Genomic DNA, 17293 nt, shown 5'->3' with positions numbered 1-17293 from the left:
CCCTCTTCTAGACCACAGCTCTAAACACGCACATATTCACCGTATTATTCCGGTGAGCTGAGGGTGACACAACTCACATGTCCCTTCGAATTGGTCGCATCTCACTCTTTGGACGTTTATTCTCTATCACACACTTACGACGTGTATTCTTTCAGGTGGTATACATTTTTCAAGATATTCCGTTGTTTCCCTAGAAGGGATTTTGGTAAGCAGTGGCCTACACAGATACATTTTCTCACTGAATTGGTACAAACGTAGTTGTACATAGGTGATTCGCTCAATAGTCTCAACGTAGGTTCAAGGAAGGCTTATTAGGTTACATTGTTTAGAAGAGATGAGCTTGCTAAACAATTGCTCATAACTCAACATTGTTCTATTTCTACCGTACTTATCAACTTCTTTTATAAATGCTACCGTAAAATTAGACTCCTACTCTTTGCGATTTTGGTTCATGTGACAATTCTGATGGCCTGGCCTCTACGTTAATCCTTTTTTGCGGGTGTTGGCATGCAGCGATCATACTAGGTCATTACGATAGTCTATCCGTAACTTTCCCAAAAACTAATCTGATCAACTAGTTTCCTAGGAATGTCGTTGATACGGTAACAGGTGAGAGTGTTTACATAGAGTACATTATTGTCGAACACGGAAAGACATGGACTTAATGTCGAGGTCACGAGTGTTGCGCGAGATGTGCGCTGCCACAAACAATTACCGTATTAATTGACGTCCCTTATTTAATTTATCATAGGTTTTTCAAGACAGCATATGTCTACTACGCAAAAACACTAATCCTTTTGCTAGATAAAACTGAGTATCAACTGAGTATAAAATTTAGTTCACATACCAGTATGCTTAAATATTGATATTATATTTGTATTAGCACAATTGTTGCTGATGGGTGTGTTTCATGCAGGTGGCAAGAGGTTCGGCTGCGATTGCACTATTGATGCTCCGAAACCGTCCAAGAGCTAGCCAAAGCATATGCCTCGATCCTTCAGAGGTCGATAAATTTGTATTTGTATGAGTAGTAATAGTAAGTAGTAATTGTATGAGCCGGACACTTCTTTCTTCCATTATTGTAGCGGTGAATTTAGTAAGTAGAGAGAAGGTGAGGAACCATAAATAACTAGCATGGTCTAGCAGTGCTGCTTGAAGTACTGACAGCATCGAAACGAGTCCGTTCTTTGGTAAGAAGGTAACATAAAACATTCATAAACCTCAAACGATTGTGATTTGAAGTCGAACGCGGAGGTGCATGCCAAAGGGACTGATGAACAATGTGTATTCGATCCTTTTTTGCATCTATCCCTGATACACTCGTGTTCACTATGAGAGGCTATTACCTCGAACACAGTGTTCACGTGTTTTTGAAATTTCTTGCGATCTCTGTTCGTAAATCTCATAACCATATTATAGTGCTTGGGTCATAACTATGACTACTGCTATGACCACTGTACCAGATGACGCTAAACGCTTAGATTTTGTTATTCAATCTAACATTTCGTAACCAATACTTATCTCATTTGATTCAATTAATTACGTGCAACATACGAGTAGTGAATTGTTCTCTAGAATTATTTCGTTGACAACTGACTGCTCTTTTTGCTAGGTGTCTCATTTGAGAACCAATACTATAAACGGTGATATATAGGCTGCGTTCGTAAATAAAGACGCATATTTGTCTGTCCCACGAATAGTGATAGAGCGCTTCTGGCTAAGTGTTTAATTGACATGGTATGCAAATTCGGCGAAGAAAGCGAGCAACCAAGGCTGTCTCTTCCACCGGTCGTCGTGTGGCCGTTGAAATCGTTTTCCTCCTTCGTACCCTTATCAGAGTTTTGCTGCATTCTTGAAATGATTTCGAAATACAGCTGTTCTTATCATTTTTTTGCACCTTTCTTGTTCTCGTTTCTTTCATGTTGTATGTATTTTGAGTCATTGTGAGCGTTTGCAAATGACAAAAGTGTTTGCGTTCATTTAGAACATTCATTAAGGAGCCCAAGCAATGCGTTCAATTCTCTGGCTCTACCTCGTCACGGGGATTCGATCCAAAATCGTCGACGATCTTCCGCATTGTTCAAGGAGTACAGTAATGGAGGGCGAGGTGTGAACAGAGTCAAATCATTCGATTTATTCCTTTATGAGACACGTCGAGAATGCAAAAACGCTTGTAGATCCGCGAATACGATAACATGGGCAGGCCTAAAATCTACAGCTCAGTACAATTATCTATGGCGTTGCACGAGTTGTCATGTATGACTATAAGGGTAAATTTTTTCTCAAAAAGTAAGATAGCAGAACTTGCGAGAAATACTAGAAAAATGCAGAATATCACATTCATGCTGTCCTTGAAATAAGCGGCAAAATTATCCAGAACTTCTTAATTTTGCTATTTTCTATCTTTTAGTACCAATAATTCATAAACCGGACATAATTCAGAAGCTCACTGAAACTCTGATTTCTCCATAGTTCTAAACTGGTGCATGTTTACATCTGATTCATTGCAGACGAACGGTAGCGAGTCTTCCATTCTGCACACCTTAGAATTCCTAAGATTAGAACAGCATCATCCAGTATCCGGTCAGTTCCTTCGTCTTACCGCGTAGTCTGGGTATTGTTTGAACTATTTTTATACAGGTATGTACCAATTTGGGATTCCCAAGATCACATCGGCGTGTATTTGCGACTGCGCTGGAGGCGATGCTCCTTGCAAAATGGAACATTACAATTACCGGTGAGTCGTGTTCGAAGGAAAGATTTTTCGAGTTACAAGATTTTCAGATACATACGTACACAAAAAGGACCGTACGTACGTACGTACGTACCATGAATGCTTTTCCGTAGTTTTGAGAGGCAATCTCTTGGATTTTCAGTAACTGCTCGTCTGGAGTTCTTTGCTACCGCACATATCATCCGGTGCAATCGAATGTAGGCTGTATCGTTGAACAGAAAAGTGAAGCATGCTGTGAACTGCGTATTGAACCATTCAAGGACTGGGTCTTCACTGCGATTAAAATAAGTCAGCCAGCCACGATTCTTGTCTTTAGGTGAGAAACGAATGTTCCACTTCATCTGTTTGGTATTACTGGTTCGAATCACAGATACAGCATCTATGACCGCTTCAATAAGCAATGGCGTAAAACTTCTGAGGAGGTCGTGGAGGTGCCTTTGAACCGCGGTCTTTCGAAGTTTGATTTCAATGGCAGAAGTAAGATAGAGATGGTAGTAACTGGAAGTCGTCCAAACAGAGAGCTGCAGCCAGGGATGTACTTCCTCAGAGAAGGTAACCACAGTTTCATGCCCATAAATCAAGCTAAACACTCCGATTCTAGTGGAAATTTAAATCTGAAGAAGTTAGATTTATGCTGAATCCAATATTCTCGCAAATCTGCGACCTAGACTTTCGCATATTTGAGAAATTATTCTTAATAGGTACCGAATAATGATATGCTTTTGTCTCTAGTGCTGTAAATCAGTGAAAACGAAGGTACTTCTGTATGTCTAACATTGGAAGGACAACGCAAAATGGAGGCAAATAAATGAAACGTTGTTTCATATGGTCCAATCCCAAATAAAGTTTATGTGTAGTTGACTCGTTTGAATGAACTTCTATCCTCTTCCGTTTTTTTTCTATGCTCATCACTTTAAAGACATCACTCCACGAATCTGAAGTGGTACGGATTTCAGGTTGAGTATTCGTATACGGGGTGGGAGACTATGGAGAGGGGGGTGATTCCGTCCTTTTCTTCCTAATTGCCGTAAAAAACGGCCCGGAAGATGCGGCTTCAGGCGTTCTGGCGCGCTATTTTCTACAGGGAGTTCGATCAGAGCGCACCAGCCTTGTACGGCGCCGCATCTTGTTTTTTACGGCAATTAGGAAGAAATGGACGGAACCACCCTCCCCCCCCCCCCTCTATAGTCTCCCATCCCGTATACGAATACTCCACCTGAAATCTGCACCACCTCAGATTCGTGGTGTGATGCCTTTAAGCGATACAGAGTTGCATTCCTTTAAAAACGTATTAGCTAGTTTATAAAGCTTAATCCGAACTACTTGAATCACTGAATGTTCTCGAGCCTACAATACAGAAAAGAGAAATGCGTAGCTCTCAGTCAATCCTCAAAAGTGCTTCGAGACTATTGTTAAAGTTTTTCAGGAACTCATGAAATCCGTGGCTATATCTCTATTAATGAAGTTGGAGAGAGCAACCTTGAGAAGCTTGGTTGGATGAGGTATTCGGAAGGGAAATGGGACATCAGGAATGGAAACGTCAAAATAAAACAGGCACATGTAGGTTCCTTGAGCCCTCAATAAGATCCGTGAAAATACAGATCTGGTGAGAAGGCGATCACGAATTTTCTCTTAGCAATTCTGCAATATGGAACAAAACGTGTCTGCCCTAATTTATATTGATGTCATGGAGATCAGAATAATGGAGGGCAGCAGAATTTCAGAGATTGAAAACAGTTTTTTTTCTCCAGAAAACGGTACGGAAGGTTGATTTTCTGAGTGATGGCGCTTATGGATGGCAAACATACATATGTTCTCGAATATAAAATGTACTCTGAGATTGTAAATTGTACAGTTCATTTTGGGATTTGAAAAAGGAAAACTGATGAGATTCGCTTTCGATAACCCAAAAATGTTTCTGAAAAACACCTGATGTTCCACCTTTACGCTGATGAAAAACCCTACTTACCGTGGGCCGAGAAAGAAGAAGCTGATGCCGAGAAGGAGATAAGTGAGTACTTCGTAACTATTTAAGCACGTGAATGTTGCCGATTGCAAGCAACAGCAGTATACTTCCACAATAAATGGAGAACAAATGGTGCTCGTTTCTGGAAACGACATCGAGGAGAATTACGATCTCGGTAAGCCAACAAAGAGTGCTGTTGGATCATTGACCTACGCTCACTTTAAGGTCGAGCCCTAACTAGTGATCCTTGGGTAGAAACAGCAGTATATCAAGGTCGAAACGTGAGGGTTGAACACGCTGAAGGAACTAGTGTGCTGGTTAGTTTCAATACGGTCTTATGACAAAGTTTTATGGATGCGAAGGCAGTTCCAAAGCAAGTTCTAAGCCAAAAGAAGAAGAAGACTAAACGGTTCTTTTGAATTCGCTTCTCTTTTGAACTTGAAACTGTTTTGAAGGTTTTCTATTGCGTCGTGAAGGGTCTTCCTTTATTTTTCTTCCTTGCTGCTTATCATTTCTCCAAGTTGACATCTGTATTCTGTTTTGTTTTCTTTTTTGGAGTATCTGGGTGCAATGAGCGAACAGTTGTATAAAAAGCACTCTAAGTGTTGCAGGTGTATATAACTTCTGAAACCCGTCCTCATATGCTGCGTCACATCTCGCAGATGGAATCTTTTGATGGGCGTATTCAAGTTGATCGTGAGAGTAATCGATACTTGAACATTTCGTTTCTGGTGAGTCTGAAAGGCTTCTAAATTCATTCTGAAAACATTTAACGAGTGGTTTAGGGAACGAAGGGTACTCTGATAGGAAATATTTTTTCATCGGAGAAGAAGGATCAGATCGACATGGCTTTCTCAGTTCAAGGTAATGCATGATTATCTTTGAAAACCATAGTGAAGTAAACAACAAAACTTTCAGTGGAGGGTTCAAAGTTGCGTGACTACAGATCGATAATATCCATTCCCTCTTCGATCAACAGCAGTCGATATGTGTGCTTTCACCCGTCCGGTGATGTGGAGGGAGAGAGGTGCAAATGGTTTAGGTGAGTTTATTGTGAGGATGAAAGCGGGTGTAGCGCAAGAGTAGGAAGTTTTTCTCAAGGATTGGCATTCGATAGTCTCGCCCTCGAATCTCCCCGGCCAAACGAACCTTTCATCCCTCGACTATTTCTAGTCTATCCTAACATTTAAATCTCGTAGACTTATCGACGGTCGATAAGTCTTTACGAGATTTGTTTGTTAGGATAGACTAGAAAAGTGAACTGATACATCGGTTGGGGGTCGTAAGTCGCTTTCAACTTTTTCATTTGTTTTTGACGTGGGAATCGATCACGATTACATCGATATATGTAGAACTCAGTGAATTCTCCCACTCCCTAATCATTCAAGAGCTAGAATAGGTAAATCAGTCACCAGTTCCTGCCAAAGTAAACCTGATGATGAACACAAATATTGCTGCAAGTTGAGATCCGTTTCCGATTCGGGAAGGTTGTAAAAATAAGTGTAAAAGTGCAAAGTGAAGAAGCAAAATTGAAGGGAAAAGTGAAAACGGGGGCGAGAAACTGAAAATGTTGCAACTAAAATATTTAACTAACTCGTAGTTGTGACAACAGTAGCCTTTCACGAGATACTCATGTCTGTGATGTTCTTTAGCTGCTGAAAGCTTGATTTTTGAGTAAGCTAAGTTTCTGTGCATGTTTCCAGATATGAGGCACAAAGCCTCAACAGCTACCGAGTCGCTCATCGCTGGCAGAGTGGGAAAGGAGAGTGTGCAGGGTGAGTCGCAAACGTTCACCTGTAGCTGAGCTGTGGGAAAAATCTAGGTTTAGGTGCAATGAGCGAGGGGCCGAGCTGTTCTTGTCGTCTCTGGACCCTCGACAGTGGTTAAACGGGATCAACACACCCGTGGAGGCCTTCACTGTTGCTGTCGAAGTGGCGATAGGTGTCTGCCTGTTGTTCGCATTCGTTCTCATATGTACTAAATGCTTCATCCCTCTGTTGTGTTGTACACTCTCTGTCGCAAAATCTCCAAAGAAGTAGCCTTGTCGTGACTGGTACTCTTTTACTCGTGACTCGTTTTCAAGGCGCCTACTTGCTTGTGTGCTATTCTTGCCAAAATCCTCAATGTTTACCGGTAATTTTTATGTATTAATTACTTAATAATTTCTAGCCAAGACAGCTGGGCAGTGCCTTCATTTAATGCCTTTCTATTTGTACACTTGTGATATCTTTCAAGCTTTCAAGCCCTGTCCAAATATGATCTTTGCCAAATTGGTATGTGATACGAATTTGACTGTTTTGTGCATTGTATCTTGCATCCGGTTGCTTTATTATGGCTATGTGCTGATATTTGTTATAGATATAAACACGATTTGTATCTAAGAAAAGTAGCAGAATTAATTGCGAACAAACTAGAAATCTAAAGCAGAAGGAGGTTTTGCAGTTTAGAAATCACAGATGCCGAAAAGATGGTTGCCAAGTGCGTTTCTGTCTGTCGAATAAAAAAGCTCGTGGAAATAACGAGACCACAATTCCTGGTTGATCTTTGGGATTGATGCTCCGTGTTCGCCCTTAAATTTAGGCGGAATGATTGGCGAAAATTAGGAAGTGCAGTGTAAAAAAAGGGATTCACTGACCACTGCGAACTTCTGAAAAGCTTCCTTGCAGTCCGAACGCTTCATCCCGTAAACATTCATGCCATCGATGTACTCCTCAACATCCATAACTCCGTCGCCTGTAAAAAACGCTTTTCTATTTCTCAAGTTGTCACTACTCTAACTTTTCACTATTGCTCTCATGACGAAACTATACAGAATTAAGCTGGTCAAAATTCGCCATTGGCTAAAAGGACTCCAAGATTGAAGCATTGATTATTCTTCGAATTGGTTTCTGAACGAATTCTATTCCCAGGGACACCGCTAACAGAAGCCCTAATAGGGTGAGCAGCAAAGCGTGAACGACGTCGCAAGATGAAAATTTCTGCTATCATGATATACATATGTTGTAACGTTTGTAATTAATTTACGTTCGTAAAAATTGCAGCAAATTAGTAGATAGAGGAATCGCAATTATTCGTATCATTTACCAATTAATTTAGCTTGAATATCACAGTTCTTACATCTTTCACTTTGCTCACAAATGTGCAACAAATAATGGACGCATGCGTAAGGATTATTATAAGTATGCTGGCGGTGTAGCGCAAGCAGTAAGAGGTTCCGCTCTAGGTAGAAGCAAGATTGATCGGAGGTTCGATTCCGTCCTAGTGTTACATATGCCCCTATTCTTAGAGTAACATCTTTCAGAAGTTTGGAACTTGCAGCTAGAGTGCTGTTGCTAAATACTGTGAAGTTGAATCTAACCAATTTAGCTCAGGCTCTGTAGCATGGGTAAAAAAAGTAAAAATGCAGAATGCAAAATTTATATTAGACTTCGCTTCCCCACTTTTGATTGTATACACTTCTTTTTTTTTGTTCAGTCCGCACTCATTTTTTAGTCCTTAATGCTGAGTTCTCGTGTTTCCCTGACTGCTGCTTCACACAATAGTCAAACTCTTGACACTTCTATTATCAACCGTGTATTTCAAAACAAACATCATCAGATTTAGAAGTGTTTGTGGTAGCGTAGCACCATCAATCTATATGACAAAAATCTAAGGATTATTTGTTCTTTTGCCATTGGTATTGTTGCAGGAGTTTGTTCTCTCCTCACATGTAAGCTACTAATTTCTGTAGTCATTGTGGGCAACGGCTTTGTTGGGCAGTAGACCAAAAACATGCCTACAGTGGAAAAGGCATGAATCACGGTGCATTTGCGTAAGCAGTTGCGCTCGAAGCAGCGCGGTGGAGACAGCGGTCGGACTCGAGGTGGGACCATCGCGAAGCAGTCAACGGTGGTAGCAGGGCTCCTCACTTCATCCTAACCGCTGCCCTCCACCGCACCGGTTCGAGCGCAACCGCTTACCCAGCTGCTCCGTGCTTCATGTCGTTTTGACTCTATACTGCTTTAGCTCTCAAAGTGAGCTGTAACAAAAAGTGCAATCCTCGATAACTACTTGTTGAAGTAATTTAATCAGCGCCAGAGCAACAACAAGTGTTTCGAAGATAAAAAAGTGGAATAGTTGTGATCACGTAGGCTGAAATGTCTGCTATTAGCTATAATTGGGATTCAAATGGTTTAACTTGAACATCCGCTGATTGGACATTGAATATACGCAACGCCGGAAATTTGAGGCGTATATTCTTGTTTTCGGTGATAGCTTTTCGTCGATAGGACAAGATTGAAGTAATGCACTAAAGATTATCCCAAGGGATGTGGACATGTTCAATCTCTTGCAAACGAAGAATATCCAAAGACTGCAGAAGAATATCTCAAGAACTCTCGGCAGCATCCTGGAAAGTGAAGTCAGTTAGTCGGTTAGTCAGTAACTCTTAACATACTGCAATCATTTGCCGTGAACCCAAACAACCCAAACTTTCATGACATCGACGCAGTTAATAACATGGTTTAGACAAAAGCTGACGTGATCCAGAAACTTTGACCATGCCGTTTCAATTTATGAGTGTTAATGTTGCCTTCAAAACGAGATTTCGCGTGAAGCATCGCAAGAAGGGATTTGCATCTTACACTGCAGTCTAGAAGATTTAAACACTTTAACGGCTACGGGCTCTAACGTTTGTCGATGTTTAGCTTATTACGACTGAAGTTGTGATCTATGCAAATGCTACGTATGAAGTAGTTAAATGGCCTTAAAGCAAGTCATACTGCTTGCGATAACTTGTGGGGTCAGAGAAAGCTGTTCAGAAAATTCTAGTACTTCTATCTGACTGATTTCACATGCAAATACGCGATCTTTAAGATTGCGGCTATGGATATATGGCTACGAAGCATTCTCGGACTAGCGTACGAACTGTTTCTGCACGGAACTTCATAAATGGAATTCAAAACGGTTTTTGCTCAAGCAGCGCTGGAGGAAGTCAGCTACTGCAGGCGTAGTTCTTCCACAAAAAATCATCCTGCTTCCATAATTCGCCAGAACTGTTTTAAGAAATGGGTTAACATCTGAAGGCATAGTTGAACAGATTGTGGAAGGGACTAAAGTCCTCTACAACAGGAATAATCCGTTCAGATTCTTGAGGTTGTTGGGTCTACTTCGACGCGGTATGTCAAGTTAGGAAAAGAATAGAAACCAAGACAGTCTGAATAAAATGAATGGTAGTTGATATGGGTATTTTATACATATATTGTTATAACGGTTCTTTGTTAAGATTCCAAAGAAGGCTAAGCAGCCTAGAAAAGAAGAACACGTAAGGTGTATGAAGAATTCAGAGGAAACTTCAGCGAAAATGTCTACGAGGAAATCATGAAGTTGTGACATGTGTAATTCAAATGTCACATCACATTTTCCGTAATGCCTCATATGACTTCTTCACATCACTCAAGCCTGCATTGATGATGCCCTATCTTAATGGTTAGTCGTTGCGTGAGTTTCTGCGGTCGAAAAGGCAGGAATCGAGGGTGTCACTCTTATCAAGTGCCGTCATTGTCGAAAGCGGCTGTAAAAGTGAGAAATGTACTCGAGAAAGACCCTTTGGAGATATTTGATAGACTAACTTTTGTTCACCACTTCAGTTTCATGCGTCACCTATATCGCCCCATCACCGCCTTCGACAGAGCAATAAATGTTTAGTCCTCAACTCTCCTGCATCCTTGTTTCGTATAACCGTTAAGCGCTTGATGTTTTTGTCCTCTTTGCCTTAGGAGCGCCGTAAAGGTGCTGAATTCCTCGTACTTTCTGGAAGCTGATTTTACGATTTTGCGATAAAATGTGTCCTGTCAAGTTTTACAACAAGTCTTACAACGGGTTGTATTATTCTCCTTAGCTTATTACTGATCTCTTCCTACTTCAATGAAGACTCCCCTCCGCATCCTCTACTCTTAGCAAAGTTTTAGTTTCACAGTGTGTATAAAAAAATCTCATTCTCAAAAAATCCAAAGGCAAGTATTTTGATAAGTTGAAGAGGTATTAATAATTTGTTAACCAACAAATTCGTCTTTCCATAGAGCTTACAATCACAGCTTGGACCGCAACGGATGTCGATTTTAAATTAAAATGTTTTTTTTTGAAAATTTCCCTCTTCCACCACACCAACAAAATTGTTTGCTATTTCCAAAATTATTTATGAAAAAAGTCGTGAAATTTTCTTAAGATAAACAGAAAGTGTGGACTTATTGACTAAGAAATAGCCAGGTCAAAGATTTCGAAAAAGTGGACAGTGTAGGATCGCTGTGACTCGAGATCCAGAGGATCAATTTTGTACACTACATGAGTGGATGTGGACTCATGTAGTTTCTTTTCGACCGTATAGAAGTTTTAACTGGAAGGTATAGGGTACAGGAGCAATTTCAACTTCAAATTCTGCTATCGATGCAAGAACGCAAAGAAGGACATGGTATCCAATGCTTCGCCTTTGTCAGCTCGGCGACCCTGAAGTCTGTCGAGCTTGAAACAAGCACACATGGAAGCTAGCTCTCCCTTACAAAATCTCGATTGGTCGCGATCGTGCAAGCGGGTTTGCTTTTCGTAGTTACCATTGCATAAAAACCAAAACACAAATGTAAATGCACAAATTAAACTCACCATTAATATCTAATAATTTTGAGTTTCTTGGAAATGCGTAATTCTTTTTTGTACACCGAATGTATCTTCTACAAAACCGTTAACAAATAGTGCATCCTCTGGCTTATGTCCGAGGACGCTTCAGATGATGATAAAAAAATCGTATATGAGTGAACATGGTCTTGAGCAGTGGAACAACTTCCAGTCCAAGGAAAGTTAGTAGAAACAACTAACTCTTTGCAAACACATAAGAGTAGGATTCATTGGAGTCAACAAATACCTTCATAATCACTGATCGACTTAATGAATGCTGTGGTATGAAATGTTATTATCTTTACATATAAAGTATAACTAACGCACGCAACTAGGATGGTTCCGTAACGCTACTGGAGTGGCTGAAGTGGTAAAATGACAAGCACTTTAGGCTCGAGGTCGCTTTAGGTTTAGTCGCTTTGTGGTCGTAATGAAGAGAAAACATCTCATTGTAATTCTGTTGTGTCGTAAAAAAATCCTTATAGTTACAATTTTTACGCAGTATGGAACAAGAAATATAATCGACTTAGATGTGTTGGTGCTTCTGTTTCGACATCTAACGTCCATGGTCCTCTCATCTAAGTCTTGACAGCAGCATATCACGAAATTTACGATGTTGAGGACTCTGCGGGACAATATAGCGTTTGGGTTGTAGATTACGAGTATAAGCGTCCTCCCATCCAATTCGCTCTAATCGTTGTGAAAAACGCTGTGAGAATCGCATTACTTCCTACACATTAAAAAAAACACATTAAAACACACGGCACATTAAAACCTACGGTACGTTAAAACGCACCACTCTTGTACACACTCCAATTTCCTCAGCAGTCTAGTCCTTAGTTTTACTTCAATAGGGTGCTAGGGAGGCCTCCTTGTTTTGCAACCGCTCGTTCGTGCACAAAGGCACGTGTACGAAGAAAGCGTGTTCCATCGCACCCCGTAGGAACTAAAGCCGTTTTTCCGGAACAGTTAGGGGGAATTGAGCGTGGCCACGCCCATATTAATTTTAAATCAGAACTCTATTATTTATACACAGTAACCTCAAAATTTTCACCTTCGTAATACGCTGCCCTTCAGGCGAGGTACTCAGAAGTTACGTAATCTTGATAAAATCGAAGAAAATCGAAAATCCTTAGATGGATTTTTGGCTCTGACGTTCACATGTAAATTTTAAATTTAAGGGGAATTAAGCGTGGCACGCACATATCGTAATCTACAACCCAAACTCTATATTGTCCCACAGAGATCCCAACATCGTCCACTTCGTGATGTGTTGCGTTAACTCAGAATGGGAATAAATGAATCAAAATGAAATCTGAAAAACCGCTGAAAGGATTCTCGCTCATTCACCTCCTACTTCCGAACATGTGGCTGTTGGACTAATCACAATCAAAACCCAGGAATCATTTAATCATAGTTGTATTTCGAACCTTCCTCTATTTCCTCCGTTGGTTCCATTATTGCCACTTTTTTTTGCTCATTTTTGTCTTGGATGTCTCCTTTCATCTATTGAAGAGTTTTGGAGAAAGCCAATCCCAAATGGTGTTTCTAGTTACCCGGGGAGAAAAAGCATACTTCGCAAAAATATTTCTGGTAATTTCGTTTTTGTGCTTTTCATTTGTATTCACTCTCGTATAGGAAAATTTAATTTCTATTTCGCTCTCCGGTTTGTGATGATTCTTACTCCTAGCCGCTAGCAGCAATTGTTACCATTAATTTATTGTCTTTTAGATACAGTACATAACGTTTGGTATAAAATGTTTGTATAAGTGCATCATTTATATAAGGAATAGTCTACTATATACGGTCGCAGTACGTCCTCCGTGAAGGCACACCAAGCCCTATCTATAATCTGCGGAAAACTCCTCAATCAATCATTTCTTTTGGTTTTTCTTCGCGATTTCTCATCCTTTTTCCTAAATTATGATAGTGCATGAATACGACTACAATCTTATTGAAATACCTTCCCGTTGGTCTGGTTTGTTCTGCTCACAATGCCTCAATGCCTCTGAGGTCTTATTGTGTGGGGAATTAGTTTCTGCACCACTTTTCGAAAACGATTTCCACCTTTCGTAGTCGTAATGCGGAAAAAACCTGTGCAAAAGGAGTTGAAGAGGGGGACGCTCAACGCTGCTCTAATTGTACTGTACTTTTGAGCGCGAAAACAAAAACCGTTCCTAGGTGAAAAATGGGTTTCTCATTTGAAAAACATTTGAAATGTTTAAAGCCTGAAATGTTTACAAATTTCTATACTAATGTTCTCCGATTCAAATGCAAAAAGAAAAAGTTCATCTGCTGAAGGAGCGGAGAAATGTCATGACAAACTTCAGGAAGCAAAAAAGAAGATTAGGAACAAAAAGGAGGGCTTTCAGTTAACAAAGAACCTTGTGGACGAACAGACTTCACGCGGGGACAACCTGCATATGCAGAACTATGGCACTGGAAAACCGATAGATGTTGGATTGGACTAAGATTGGGCTGATATAAGTGGAACAGTTTGCTTGCACGTGTTCTCTTAATCATCGAAAGGGTGCTTGCGTAACTATTTGGAAGTTTTACGGCAAAGCGGAAGTACGTAATTTGACCTCCGTATGAGAAGAGAATAGGTAAGTCGAACTAAGAAAGGACAGACTGATCCAGAGAGTTTCGGTTTCTCCTGTTAAAACTATCATTCAGTTATTCCATAAAATGGAGATGCTCAAGCAAGGCATCCCAGAACAGTAGAAAGTTTTCCTCCTAACAAATGTGGAGTAATTCGGTGCTTGTCAATTTTACCCTTAAAAATAATCGTTATGAAATGTTTACGGAGAAGAAGCTGCGTCGGTTTTTGCGACATAATCGATTTGGTACGCAGATCTAAGATTGAAAAACATGGCACATGCACAGTAGCTCACAAGACACGTCGAAGAGTTTGAACATGAACCGCTCGTACTCGTCGAACCACTTCCGCTCCTTTGTGTGCTCGGCCTTTCTCAATAGATTGATCCACTCATCTATTGATATCAACTGATCCTTAAAGGCGACAAAACTGGTGGAATGAGATTTCTGAAGAGGTAATCCAGCCGAAAGATGTCAAATATAGTAAGGAAGAAGTTAGAACCTCATCCGCATCTGCTAGTTTACACAATCCTTCCCACAAAGCAGCTAACGTCTTTTTAGCGTATGCGGTCTGCACGGACTCAGCGCCGTAGATGTCTCTCACTTTCTAAAACATTGATGTTTTTCGTTGAGAGAGAAATCAATGCAAACAGTCCACTCCAACAGGACTTGCATCACTACTTTTTGTGCCCACTGATTTCGCGTAAAAAATAAAAAAGGAAGAAACTAACTCTCACAACCAGGTAGAAGTCTCCCCAGTCAACCTGATGCGATGCGTTACGATCTGAAAACGGAATAATGTGCCATAAATAGTTGTGAATGTCTTAAGCATTCCGAGCTTCAACTAAATCAATATTCTCATTGTAGTAGACGACTTTTCAAGTGGCATTTGAAACGAGATTCGGTGCGTGGTACGAACGAACGGTCCCTAGGAGGTGTTCGCTCGTAACCCGTACCGAACTTTGACTGTGTGAATCTTGGTACAATTTTTTTCAATTCCACGAGAAAGTTGAAAACAATCTTTTGATTACGAATATGTCAGATACTTTAGTCAATTTTGAGAATCAAGCGCGGATCCTCTTGGCGTCTTTTCGTTCCAGAGCAACGCATCTTCATTGACGGTGCGGAACTGTTAAAATAACCGCGAAAATCGCAGAAACTTCGTCTTCACAACAACACTTCACAAGGTCAAATTCTGAAAACATATTTGGTACTAACGATGCCGATGGGACATTTATGCTTGTTTTGTAGTGCTGACGGGTGAGACATCTCCACAAAGCGGATTCTGTTAAATTAGTCTAATCATGTGCCCAAAAAAGAAAAACTATAGACATTACAAGGGAGCTCACCATGTCAGAAACTAGTTGTAGAGATGGGATAAAGGTCACCAGTTTAGAATTGTAACCACGGGTTTGTAGTACGATTTTTTCACAATTTGTCCATTTCGGTAAACGTCCACCATGTGCTCGTTGCGTATACTTTATTCACATATATCATCTGAGTATACCTATAAGCTGTTACGTAAGCTGTCACAGTGTGGGAAGTGCAGACCATTTTTGTTGAACGGATTGAGAAGACCACCCTTGTCTTTTTAAAGGCAGCATCTTAAATTGACGGTGTTGAGATTCCTCGATGAGAAGGTAGTGTTGGGGGTGTAGATTACGAGTTCCAATGTGCTCGCGCTCAATTCTTCCTAACCACCATGAAAAACGGCATGGAGAACGTCAGCTGAGTTCAAGTTTGCCACGAGACACTTTCTAAAGCGTCACACCAGTACACGCCGCATCTGCGAGCGAGTAAACGCCAATCTATGAGGTTTCCCCAACAGTTTATTCAAGCAAAAATACTAGATAGGCTGCTAAGAGAACCGGCGCGTATACAAATGTGATGTAAACATGTCTCATATTAAATTTCGCACAAGACGACCGTCCATGCAGATTTTGAGTACTATTAGGAGGAATTGGGCGAAGACACTCGTAATGTACACCTTTAACACCGTTTTTTTTCATGCAGAGATCCTAAGATCGTCAATTTCGTGGTTTGCTACCTTTGAGCGTAATGAGTGATTCTTTCAAAGAGCCGTACTCTATGAAAGAAAGATTTTCCCAGAAAAATGAAGCGTCGTGTTGCTCTTGTCTCAACAGCTGTAACCATTATAAATTGAGTCATTGTGGGGCTCCACTTATCAGATTCGCCTCAAATCTCTCACATCATTAACTCTGCGAAGAACTTTCACCGTGTCTAACGAAGCGGCTGGCTGAGTGAACAGTGACACCAGTTTCTTGAAAAAAAGTTAGAGTTGGTTAGTTCGTTTACAATAATCATCTGATTCAGCTGAAAAATCTGCTGAAAAAGAAAATGGCGAAAACGTTACCAGTGCTGGCGACTTATTACTTTTTAATCGCTGCATGCGAGAAAGAGGGGAGACAAATAAGGACTTTCGAACATAAATTAAAAACGTTTTCTTGTTCATAGTTTCTTCTCATTAAGAGCTTTCGTACTTCTTAATTGGAAAGAAGATGAGGAAGTCAAGATGTCATAAGTATTTTTTTCGGAGTTATAGGATGAATTGGACGGCTTGACAGCCAGGAGCCTTAAGAACAAACCACATGAGCGATCGAAGTTTGTGGGCTGTCTAGAAATTTTTCTTAAGAACTGGAGGGTTTCCAGATCTGCAAGGTGCAGGGCTAATTTAGTTGAGCAACAAGAGATCACAGTAACGACGAGCGATGAAAGGCAGCTGATAAAACCATATTTGTGCGTGATGATGGATGTCTCAGGAGCAGGCAGCATACATGGTCGCACACGAGCAAAACAAAGAGAACAGAATTTCCCATTGGGAGTTTGTTCTGGGTTTCATTACTCATTATCATTTAAAAAACTAAGAAAGGTATCCAGTTCACAAATTAGTGGAATGATGTTAGTGAATTAGTGGAATCGCAACTTTTCATACGGATGCCGCAATTTTTTGAAAAAGTTGTGCTGAAGCACACCTTGCACCGCAGACGCTTTGCAAAGGTGAAACAAAACGAAACGATAAGAATTAATAGCTTTACCGAAAAACATCGAGAAGATCCTTTCCCATTTGTGCAGAAGAAATGGATCCACTTCAGGAAACTTTGCCTTCAAATCTCCCATTGATGAACGAAACTGAAATGGAAAAACTAACTCTCATCATGAATCTACACTTGTTGTTTGGAGAAGGACAGTCAGAGATGGTAGCACAACACAGCGGTCGGCACGCCCCTACACAAACTCACCACCATGCGTACTCGCCAGATCTAACAGAATGAGACGGCTTCCCCCTACAAGTCACGCCTTCTTTTGGAGATTGCAAATTGAATGCC

The 17293-nt window shown here is 40.6% G+C and overlaps 2 protein-coding genes across 5 annotated transcripts; one reads left to right on the top strand and one right to left on the bottom strand.

The window, feature by feature from the left end:
* Positions 1-2008: 2008 nt before the first annotated feature.
* RB195_018433 (uncharacterized protein) lies at positions 2009-6739 on the top strand (the record flags this gene model as incomplete). 2 transcript variants are annotated; one of them, XM_064185891.1, is made up of 14 exons in its annotated part: positions 2009-2107; positions 2178-2270; positions 2511-2583; positions 2641-2737; positions 2877-3050; positions 3111-3286; positions 4161-4294; positions 4770-4875; positions 4926-5017; positions 5312-5431; positions 5486-5564; positions 5619-5742; positions 6404-6475; positions 6529-6739. In XM_064185891.1, the coding sequence occupies 14 exons, from the start codon at positions 2009-2011 to the stop codon at positions 6737-6739; spliced, it is 1650 nt and encodes a 549-aa protein (XP_064041772.1). The 2 variants fall into 2 exon arrangements, with proteins under 2 accessions (XP_064041772.1, XP_064041773.1); XM_064185892.1 differs by having other exon boundaries at positions 3105-3286.
* Positions 6740-6895: 156 nt separating this feature from the next.
* Positions 6896-17212, bottom strand: RB195_018432 (uncharacterized protein; the record flags this gene model as incomplete). Of its 3 annotated transcripts, none has more annotated exons than XM_064185888.1 (7): positions 6896-7077; positions 7155-7269; positions 7336-7433; positions 14243-14393; positions 14449-14553; positions 14678-14730; positions 16940-17084. In XM_064185888.1, 7 exons carry the CDS (start codon positions 17082-17084, stop codon positions 6896-6898), a joined length of 849 nt encoding a protein of 282 aa, XP_064041771.1. The 3 variants fall into 3 exon arrangements, with proteins under 3 accessions (XP_064041771.1, XP_064041769.1, XP_064041770.1); XM_064185890.1 differs by lacking the exon at positions 6896-7077 and adding an exon at positions 17207-17212 and having other exon boundaries at positions 7144-7269; positions 17003-17096; XM_064185889.1 differs by lacking the exon at positions 6896-7077 and adding an exon at positions 17207-17212 and having other exon boundaries at positions 7144-7269; positions 14243-14360; positions 17003-17096.
* Between the last annotated feature and the right edge of the window lie 81 nt (positions 17213-17293).

The sequence above is a fragment of the Necator americanus genome, chromosome II (assembly GCF_031761385.1).
Source record: "Necator americanus strain Aroian chromosome II, whole genome shotgun sequence".
Classification (NCBI taxonomy): Eukaryota; Metazoa; Nematoda; class Chromadorea; order Rhabditida; family Ancylostomatidae; genus Necator; species Necator americanus.
This window is presented reverse-complemented; position numbering and strand designations above follow the sequence as displayed.